Source organism: Hippocampus comes, unplaced genomic scaffold (genome assembly GCF_001891065.2).
Source record: "Hippocampus comes isolate QL1 unplaced genomic scaffold, H_comes_QL1_v1.1 scaffold68, whole genome shotgun sequence".
NCBI lineage: Eukaryota > Metazoa > Chordata > Actinopteri > Syngnathiformes > Syngnathidae > Hippocampus > Hippocampus comes.
The window spans coordinates 454,687-465,046 of NW_017805625.1; the positions used below are offsets into that span (position 1 = coordinate 454,687).

The 10,360-nt window shown below is 44.4% G+C and overlaps 3 protein-coding genes across 3 annotated transcripts; all 3 read right to left on the reverse strand.

Annotated features, from left to right (window-relative positions):
• Window positions 1–661: 661 nt before the first annotated feature.
• On the reverse strand, window positions 662–4,927 carry tsen2 (TSEN2 tRNA splicing endonuclease subunit). Its single transcript, XM_019881365.1, has 11 exons — window positions 4,566–4,927; window positions 3,814–3,880; window positions 3,701–3,740; window positions 2,857–3,211; window positions 2,676–2,750; window positions 2,514–2,564; window positions 2,003–2,147; window positions 1,865–1,901; window positions 1,471–1,582; window positions 1,290–1,379; window positions 662–847 (listed from the first exon to the last, which is right to left on the reverse strand). Exons 1-11 carry the CDS (start codon window positions 4,758–4,760, stop codon window positions 788–790), a joined length of 1,227 nt encoding a protein of 408 aa, XP_019736924.1. The 5' UTR covers window positions 4,761–4,927; the 3' UTR covers window positions 662–787.
• Window positions 4,928–5,506: 579 nt separating this feature from the next.
• mkrn2os.2 (MKRN2 opposite strand, tandem duplicate 2) lies at window positions 5,507–7,256 on the reverse strand. The gene is made up of 4 exons (XM_019881367.1): window positions 6,973–7,256; window positions 6,523–6,572; window positions 6,272–6,440; window positions 5,507–5,811 (listed from the first exon to the last, which is right to left on the reverse strand). Exons 1-4 carry the CDS (start codon window positions 7,179–7,181, stop codon window positions 5,589–5,591), a joined length of 651 nt encoding a protein of 216 aa, XP_019736926.1. The 5' UTR covers window positions 7,182–7,256; the 3' UTR covers window positions 5,507–5,588.
• A 77-nt stretch (window positions 7,257–7,333) lies between these two features.
• Window positions 7,334–10,039, reverse strand: mkrn2os.1 (MKRN2 opposite strand, tandem duplicate 1). The gene is made up of 4 exons (XM_019881368.1): window positions 9,757–10,039; window positions 9,626–9,672; window positions 8,007–8,163; window positions 7,334–7,909 (listed from the first exon to the last, which is right to left on the reverse strand). The coding sequence occupies exons 1-4, from the start codon at window positions 9,981–9,983 to the stop codon at window positions 7,708–7,710; spliced, it is 633 nt and encodes a 210-aa protein (XP_019736927.1). The 5' UTR covers window positions 9,984–10,039; the 3' UTR covers window positions 7,334–7,707.
• Between the last annotated feature and the right edge of the window lie 321 nt (window positions 10,040–10,360).

The window sequence follows — 10,360 nt, forward strand, 5'->3', positions numbered from 1 at the left end:
TGAATGGATGGATGTTGATTTCCTGATCTATTTTTAAAAAATGGAAAGTAACTTTGCTTTTTGCATTAGTTATATCCTTCAATTCCGCAAGATTGGTAGATTTGTATTTTTGAGATTTCTTTTGAGGGAGAAAATTCCTATTTTTCACAATGAGTTTCATAAATATTTATTCTCACTTTGCTAGGACCTGAAATGCTCAAATGAAGACTGAGAGACAGTCAGTGCAAAAACAAGAGAAAAAGAGTACGGTAATGCGGCTCAAGCGATGAGATCTGGGGGCATTCCTCCACCAATCAGAGATCCTCTAATGCAGCTAATATGAATTGTTCAAAGTTAAACAATACAACACATAACAGCTTCTCTTAAAGATCCTTTTTTTATTTACCATTTTTTAATTTGGAGTTTTAGTCTTGTGATATCAAGTCTGCACTCCTAAATTTACACGATCAGTTCAATAAGGGAAGACATTGATATTTGTGAATAAACATAGTTCAGTTTGACAAATAAACATGATAAACATTGTACAGAATGAAACAAATGGACAACATGAAGGAAGAAACATTCAGACATGAACCTCTGTACCCAGCATCCTCATTTTAAATACATTTCTGAAAAAACAAAAGAAAATTTTGATTTCCTTGTCTTATCTTGATATCTGTTCTTTTAATATTTCTGTTCCAATTTCCCTTAAATGTGGTGTTTTATAAATTAAATGCACTATCCCAACATCATGTGCAGGTTCCGCGCCACTCGTTTGTGGACCATGCCCCCCTCTGCTGTCAGACAGTCAGATGTCTTCTTGCTCAGCGCGCTCTTTGGAGGAAACCCACCTGCTGACCATGACGTCCTACACAAACACACACACAGTACCCACATCACTTCAGAAAATGGACATCACAGGAAAAAGTTCAGACATTCCAAAAGCCTTGGTGAATCCAAAAAGTGGCAACCATCCATTCATTTTATTATTTAAACACATTTTAAAACTGTGCATAGTACAAATAGTATGAAATATGCATGTGAGGTACAAGAAGTACTTAACTCCATTAGGAGTCGCCATCTTGACATTCTACACTGTATTATCTGTGACTCGAATGTGTAGCTTCAAAAGGGACCGAGGGTGTGATGGGTGCGTCAGCAAACGAGAGTCAATTCGTAGCTAGGGGAGTTAGCTCATGAAGATTGGCAAATAGGTGAGGGTTAACCAAATTTGAAAGCATGATGTCGATCTTCATGTTAATTCCACAATAACAAGAGCGCCAAAGTTATAAAAAGGGACACAGCATCACCTGAACTTTCAGCTTGCTCAGACAAGCAGGCGAGTCCAGCTCAGCTTCTGACAGGTCGGCTGGATGGATGACGTAACACAGGAGGAGCTCCTGTAGGTGGAGCAACAAAGCTTTGTTGTTTTTTTTTTTTAATTAAGCAGAACAAAGCCATCAATAAAATGCATGGCAGCAGCAGCATCACCTTCGAGACATTCGCAGTGATTCTGCTCAAAGCTGCCAGAGAACGCCAGGAAAACGGGCGCAGCGTGGAACCCTCAAAACGCTCATCCACTTTTTCCACTACCACTGAATAACTGTAAAACAAATTACAATATTATGTTTTAACATTTTTAGGACTGAAAGATGGTTTGTTTTTACCTCAGGGCATGTGAAACGTTTCTGGTCAAGGGAGAGGTTTTTGTTTTCCCCCATGGATGCCCTCATAATCCTATCGCCAATTAAACCCAATTTATCAAAGTAGTTGTTAATTTATATGCTTGTCAATTTATCAAATATTTGTTGCACCTGTTATTTACTGATGATTTTTTCCCAGTCCCCCTTACTTTGAAAACCACTGTTTAACATTGTGTGTGTACCTGGCATGGTAGAAGGGAGGACCTTTCCTGTACAACACTGGGAAAAAAAACACACACGGACACAAAAATAAATAAGACATTCGTCATGTTAAACTTCAGACTCATGGTCCTACATTGCACTGCTTCCGCTTTTCTTACGCATGTCCACGCCATACTTGGCGCCGCTTCCTCCTTTGGGGACCCACCCCCTGCTGCGAAAGTGATGGTAGGCCGCATAGGAGCTGACAAAGTCAGGGCGCAGCGCCATACACTGTCTCCACAGCTCCGTGATCGACAGGGGGTCCTAACAAGAAAGACATGGTCACCTCGGTCAGATGACTACACAGGAAAGATCACATGTGCCTCAAGTACAAGTAGGGAGACGAGTGCGCATAGCCACTGAACTGCGTAAAAAGTGCGTACGAACGTTCCCACACAAAGTAGGTGAATTTTTCAATTTGGGCTTATGTGTGAGGAAATGTACGCACAGCTCTGACCGTGCATACACACAAAACCTTGTGGTAGAACAGTGAAATGACAGACATCACCAACAAGCCGATGAAATAATAATCATAATAATAATAATAAAAAGAATAATGAATACATATGAACCGTGAGTTATTATGAAGGACCTTTTCATCTACTTCAATTAGCGTTGACAGACAATTACCTGCTGCAGGTGGACAGACAGGCAGCCCAGGCTGTATACCAGGAAGAAGGCCTGCAGGAACAGACAAACAGCAAGATGGCTACTGGAGCGTTCGGACCAATCCAAGTCTCATCAATCAGCCGACATGAATGAAAAAACAACTCCAGAGTTTCAAGACTGGACCTCCTCCAGGCCGAGTTGCAGGTATTCCGTCATTCGTAAAGGATTCCGTCTGAGCTGCGGCGTCTCTGTGGCAACCTGTAACATGGACAGCAAAAGATTCAACTTGAACATCGCAAGCATTTGTCAAACAAGAAATTACAATGAAATTAAAAAAATAATTCACGCATGACTAAAGACTCACATGGTCACCGTCAAAGCTCACAAGGACAAAACCAGGACCTGGAACTACAGGAGCATCATCCGGCTCAGAGTCAGATCCAGAGTCAGATCCTTGGTCAGGACTGAGGTCTGGGCTCGAGCCAGGACTCAGCTCACGAAGCAGGCTCTGACTCGGTTTGGATTCGAGGTGAGGACTGAAGTTTGCGTGTGGGTGCGCTTGAGCATCCAGTTGGGGCTTGTCCCCGTTCTCCACCTCCCACCTCAACTCGTCCACTTGGACAGGCTGGCGGAGTCGTAACAGCATTTGATTGACAGCCACTTGAGCCAACCCCTGAGCCAGGAGAGCTGACTCCGCCCATCCGAGCAGCTCCTCATACCTGCAGAAAGAAACGAGGAAAAGTTATCTCAGAAGTGATATAGGCATAAAAGTTCAGCAGAGCTTCTCATACTGGTGCAACGGAAATGTTCTGATTTTAAAATGGTAAAACTGCTATTTGTGTGTTTTTGTACGTTGAATAGTGAATTGAAACAGCTGTTTTCTTGTCTAATGAAAAATGACGCCGCTCATGTTGTCTGTTTGTTTGGAGGAATTCAATTGCTTGTCACTTTTTTGAAAAGTACTCACTAGAGAGGAAGAGTGCCTAAATGCATATAGCAACCGTATCACTAAATTGTTGACACTGATGGCTTTTGTAGACTACCTCCTGCCATGTTGTTAGCGTAATTTCTATGTGTATTTAAGTTGAAGCTTTCAAAAAAACAATGAATTCCCACAACATTTCTTGGTACATCTGGTAGCTATGTTGAACAGTTGTTGGCATATGAGGGGTACCAAGACCAGGAAGACAGGAGGTAATTTCACTCACCTGGCCTGTGTTATGACAGGAACCAGGAACCCTTCATATTCTGCAAGAGGAAAAAAATGGAAAACAGTTGAGTATGACGTTGACTTGCAACTCAACTTCAAGTGTCAACTAACGCTTCCATTGGTCGGAGATGCCGCGCTCTGGTCGGGCTCTGGACAGGATGCCTTTCCCGAAATATCCCTGAAAGACCACAAAGTCTCCAATGGTTCATTTGACATTTGCAAGGAAACAATGAGACTTATTCTGTATTTTTTTCTTTAATGAAAAATAATGAATTTATGTTATGGACTGCTTATCCTAACTAGGATCACAGATATGCTGAAGCCTAAACCAGCTGTATTTGCTTGGGATTTTATTTGTTTATTTTTTATTTTATGTTACTGTCCAGACAAAATTCGCAAAGGTAGGATGAGCTGTAATTATGTTCATAAATAGTCACATAACTTAACATTTACGTGGATTTTTAACATTCTGGGTGGACGGAATCTCGAGACGCACGACATCAAAAAGTATATTTTACATAATGTGTCCCCTTAGTGTCTAAACAGCGTCAATTCAAGGTAAAAGTAAAACCTAGAAACTAATATTAGTTAATATCACACCTGCTTCTGAATCTTAAAAACAAATGAGTCATGTCTGCAAGTTATAAACGTAAAAGATAATTTATAATCGCGTCAACTGTTTGTGAATCTTATCACCCGAGAAGTTATGCGAAAAGTGATAATCATCAGAATAGAATATACTTGTGAATAATCTCACGTTCAGTTCTTCGACTACTGATATTAGTGAGAAATACAAGAAAAAATCAATGATGTTGTCACCTGCTTGTGAACGTGTTAGTTGTAAAAGAGGGGGTTGTTGTCACCTGGTTGTATATGTCGCTGATGTGCTTGGGCTCGGTGACGAGCACATGTCGGTTGATGAGGTCCGCCCGGAAGCAGCTCGTTGTCGACCTTATAGCTCTTCGCCTCTCCGGCGAGCTTCGGCTCACGGGGAGCGGTGCCACGTACTCTTCGTCCACCCGGCAGCGGCGCCGGGGCGGCCGAAAGTCGGCCTGCATGCCGCTAACTTCCACGGACGACCACCGTCAGACGATCAGCTCAGCGACCAAACCTTAGCTACCGTCTTAGCCTCGTTACCATCTCAGCATTGCACTAGCATGCTGGCTGCTAACTTTTCGCTAGCTTTGAAGCAGCATGGCCAAACCGGTGTTACCAAAATAAAACTTCGCCCCAAAGTCAAGAAATAATTGGTGGTGGGGGCACTCACACTCCTCCTTTTCTTGAAGGAGTGACCAGTCCATCGTTTGTTACAATATACATGATATTGACTGTCTCGATGTCAGTTTCTCAATATATATGCCCTGACCGTGGGCGTTTCTATCCCATTTTTGTTGGGGGTTGATCAACCACCCCTAAAAAGAATTTCAGACCCCCGAAAATTTAAGAGATCTGTATTTTCTTTTTAAATAAAAGAGAAGTGTATTAACGTAGAGTACTTTGTTAAAACGTAATATTTTGACAACATAATTACAGCAGCCCCCCCAACCCCACCGCCACACACAAAGTTATGTTCCACCAATGATATACAGACAGTGCACCTGTCGTGTAAATACTAGTAAATACCTATATGTTTGCTTATGTGGAGAATTTCTTACCTTCTTACCAATAGTACTTTATTGTTGCTAAATATAATTGCAGCTCACCGTTTAAGTGTCAGGTAGAAGTTAGCTGACGGGTTTTTGTCTCGCTAAGAAATGGCCTTAGCAACGAGTAAAATGAATAGATGAACTCAGATAAGCAAAGATGGACTTTGTAATATGATTTAATTTCACACTTGTGCAAATGCCGACTCCCTGAAAAGTGCAAATGTGAACGCAAGGAAGTCATCACGTAGCCGTCGTGGGCCGTCTCTGGGCCACGTAGAATCGTTGATGTTGAATGTGTCGGCGCAGCGCCACGTACTTGCAGGCTCGGCTCACAGCGGGCGCGATCAAAGTGCGTGTCAAGACATCTCTGCTCAGAGGCCCTCTGCCAAGACCCTCCGCCGCCAACACGCTGTTCACAAACTCCACGCAGAACGTCAGGCAGTTGTGAGTGTCCTCGCAGAAACTGATACACGGAAGTGCCCACACACACACACACACACACACACACACACACACACACACACACACACACACACACACACACATGCATACAGCATGGGTCGATGCCACTGTAGAAGCTTCCCCTCAGAATTAGAAGCTTGATTTGGGACTACAACCTCCACTTTGGACAAAGACCTTCTTTTGGGATTCAAATTCTCTCTTCGAACTAGTTCTTTCTCTGTATACTAAAACCTTCACTTGAGACAGTCAGAATCACCTTTAGTGGCCAAATATGTCCAGTAAGAACACACAAGGAATTGCAGGGATGAGTACTGTCTCAAAAGACAAGACCTCCACATGGGACTACAGTACAACCTCTTTTGGATCACACCCTTTCACTTCGGACGCTTCCGTTCTCTTGGCATGAGCACCTTACCTGGGCAATGTAATGTCAGTCAGATTTTCTTTGGGCGTGTACGTACCTGTGCCAGGTGGGGTCCCACAGGGGTCTGCGTGAGAACCGCTCCAGGTACTGGTCCCACTGGGCCAGGAGGTGGAATGTGTCAGGTCTCACGAGTGGGACGATCACGCAAGCGCGCCAGCCGCTCTGGTCTCGGAGTATGCCCCTCCCGGTGTAGTTGTACACCACACCTACATGCACACGCACGCACAGAAACTAAGACCTTCGGTGGCGCCCACTCCATTCTCACACCGACCTTGATTGTGAGCCCACCTGAAGTGTTGGAGATTCCCGTGTGAAGTTCTGACGTGCCATCAAAGCCTCTGAAGGACAACAGCGTCATTATCTCCACCAAAAATTCCAGATTTGTTGTTTATCAGCAAAACGGTGTAGACTTAGGTGTTGTGTTATTTGGCCCTGTATTCTGTCATGATGATGTGCATGCATGATATTTAGGGGGAACGTCATGACAATTTTATATATATGTATATATATATATAAAGATTTATCTATCTATCAATAGATAGATAGATAGATAGATAGATAGATAGATAAAACACACACACACACGTTTTTTTAACTTGTTCTTCACTTATTTCCATTTCCTTCGGGAAAACTATTTTGAAATAAAAGTTTCTTCATGGAACGAAAAATGACGAATAATGGTGCATTTTTGCTTTTGGCGGTCTGGCCCGTGTGTCGCATATGAGGGCGTGCTCATACCCGTCAGCGTTGCGATCGGCTGGCGCTACAAGGAGGCAGCACGTGGTCTTGTGTCCATTGCCAAGCGGGTCGGGGATGCTGACCGGCGCCTCCCGCAGGCGTCTTCCCGCCAGAAGCTCACCACAAGCTGGACAAGCGGGAGGCATGGAGAAGCAGAAGATGTTGTTGAGGCACTCGTGCCGCACACAGATCACCCCGGGTTTCTCCATGGACAGAGGCGGGCACGGGCGCCTTGTCGTCGTTTTTGTTGGACCTAAGTGTCATGTGACTACCGGATTATCAGGTTGCATGGAAAGAATGGTTGACCGACAGCTGTTCAGTTTCACGCTGGTTTGCAGGCCCGAATGATTGATACATGATGTCAGAGACGTATCCTGTCTTTATTGTGCATCACACAACTGACTGATGACATCATTTCCTGGTCATTTGGATGGACAGTGTGTGTGTGTGTGTGTGTGTGTGTGTGTGTGTGTGTGTGTGTGTGTGTGTGTGTGTGTGTGTGTGTGTGTGCGTGTCTCCGAATGTATGAGAAAATGTGTGTGAGTATGTGATGCCGCGGACCGCTTCCAGGTGTGTTGTCACATCTCATGTGTCCGGTGTCTGAAAGTGTCAATCGAGTGACACGCGCACTCAAGCATCAAATTACCACAGTGTGTGTTTTGAGTCGCCCTTGGCAACACACTTGCAGAGTGCGCTGAGTTCAGGGACCATGGGAGAAGCAAGATTTTTGTAGGCTCAAGCCATCCAGTATCCGTGACGACAGACGTGACGGAACACCGCCAGATACTTGGAGGCCGCCTCCACCCGGGGGAGCACGAGGTCGGAAGTGAAACGCTCCCTAGTGATTAGCTGCTTGCCCTGTGACATCATCAGCTGGTTGATGAAGCCCAGGGCGAAACCATAGCAACAGGAGCCAAACTCCCTCTGCTCCTCAAACCTGCACACACACACGTGGACGGACGGACAGACCGACAGTCAGATGTCAGTCATGTGAGCAGATAGAGTGGCAGAGGGCGAGAGAACGGGAGCGCAACCTGTCCGCGGTCCAAGTGTCCATAGCGGCAAAGTGGTCCAGCTGCGTGTCCCAGTTGGGGATGCAGTTGCCGGGGGAGACCAGAGGGATGACAAGGCTCTGTTCCCAGCCGTGCTGCTCACGCTGAACACCCGACTCTGTGTAACTCAACACCACACCTGCAGCCACACAAAATCAACGACAACAAGGTTTGAAGTGAAGTGACTAACTAAACTCACGTTCGAAGCTAACACTGGAAGCCAATATCTCAACAGCGTGCACTGAACGCTCTCAAAGCCTTCACTGCTCGCCGTAGCGCGATCAAAAGCTTTGACGTATTCGAAACTTGGCAGGGCCTTCATACGTCAGACTCAGGATTGCTGCCTGATGCTAAAAGACACAAGTGAAATGTCTAGTCTGAACCAATCAGATTTACGATTCAATAAACAGAAACAGCTAAGAGTCTTTGGGTGATGTCAGTATGTTTCTGTCCTCTGCTTTGTTGAGAGCTACACGAGTGGTAAACTAGTTCACTTCGAACTTTTATGTCTGTTATACTAACTACCAAAATACTGCATATTCTCAGTTGAGAATATTTTTAATGATGCCAGAAAGATGGACACACGGCTGCAGAGCTGCACCAGGCAGACAGATGAAGAAGGTGGTCTAACAGGTGAAAAAGAATTCCTTGTTCACTTTATATATTATCTTAGTCACACCCACACAGGGGATGACATATATAAACAATGTGCTGCTGTTTTCCTATGTGTGATTCTATGGTCTTATCTGGTTTAAACTGGTCAAAGTGTGCAAAGAGAAAAAGTGCAGCGTGTCCAGCTAGAGAAGGTCAGAGCAATAAAACAAAGATTTATTTGCCGCTTCCAGAGAGACAATTGCTACATAGCTAGCTCTGACTATTATCAACACAGCCACCAAAATAGGATGCCGTGTGTTTAGAAATAATTGGTATCTCTGGCGAGAACGCTGAATTTGATTGTTTTTAGGCTTTTATCATGTCAAAAATGATTGATAATTTTAATATTGTAGTGAAGAGACTTGGATTTAAATGTCCAAATGGAAGATAACAGTTCAGCTGTTGTGGTCTGCAGGCACCGTTCAGGCTATTGGGAGACGCTGTCGCCACAGGCGGGCCATTGAGGGCCGGGCCCGCCCACCAAGTTGTTTGTGATCAGGATTGTTATCAATCTCCTGCATAGCTTGCTGATGAACTGATCATTTCAATCAGGTGTTGGAGGAGGGGAGAGATCTAGGAGATGCCGGACTTTGACAACGGTGGTGTAAAGAGTTCCTGGTGAGAATGTATTGTATATTTGATTTTCAGTGTCATTGTAGTGTCCTGATTTTTAATTTTGAAAATCTGATCACCCTAGCCAAGGCCCACCTCTGAATGGCATCGCTCGCCAGCCATTCCTGCTACATTGGAATTCAAGTTAGAAGCTAACGTTAAAGCCATGATGGTGATGAAACGAATGTTGAGCCCTAACGTTGGAGGTAACATTGGAAGCAAACTTTGGAAGTTTTGGAGCTTTGAGTTGACTGTCATTCAAGATGATATGAGTTAAAATGCACACATTTACTACGATTTATGGACTCCATGCAAGTGTTGTGCGAGTGTGTTACCTTGAGAGTTGGAGATGCCCACATGAAGCTCACAATCTGTTTCTTCACTGAAGATACACAAGAAATGAAGGTGTGTGGTCGCTATGACAACCATTATATACAGAAAAACGTTGTTGTTGCTGATGCTTTACCTGAGGCCGTCCAAGCCGTGCCGTGACGTGACCAGGAAGCAGCAGCTGGTGCGGTGTCCGTCCACAACCGGCGAGCGGACTCGCACCGGTGCCTCCACGAGTGAGAAGCTCGGCGCCAGGCCGCACTCGGGGCACCGCAACAGGCCGGCTGGCGCCGGAGCCGCGTCGGCCATTGTGAACACGGTCCGCCCGCAGTGAGAAAACCGTAGCAGGTCGCCAAGTTCCATGAACACGCCCTCCTACTAGTCCGGACTCCGGACCCGCGGCTAGACCGGAAGTGGAACAGGTGCCTGGAAAAATGAGTCGTCTAATTTTTATTTCTTAATAATAATAATAATAATCGTTTTTGTTTCTTTAAATGTGCACTCAGAGTAAAATTAACATTTCCTCATATAAACACAAATTACATCAGAATAACGGTAAATACAATTTCACGTTTACTATATATGCTAGTCATACAGAATAGAACACATATGCTCTGTTCTTTAATAAATTCACCCCACCGAGGATTAAGACTCCTATCATATTTATTGGATTAATTTTGCATTTTTTTTTGAAATTGATTGGTGAAAACGTGTTTAGTAATTCATAATGAATTCAATAA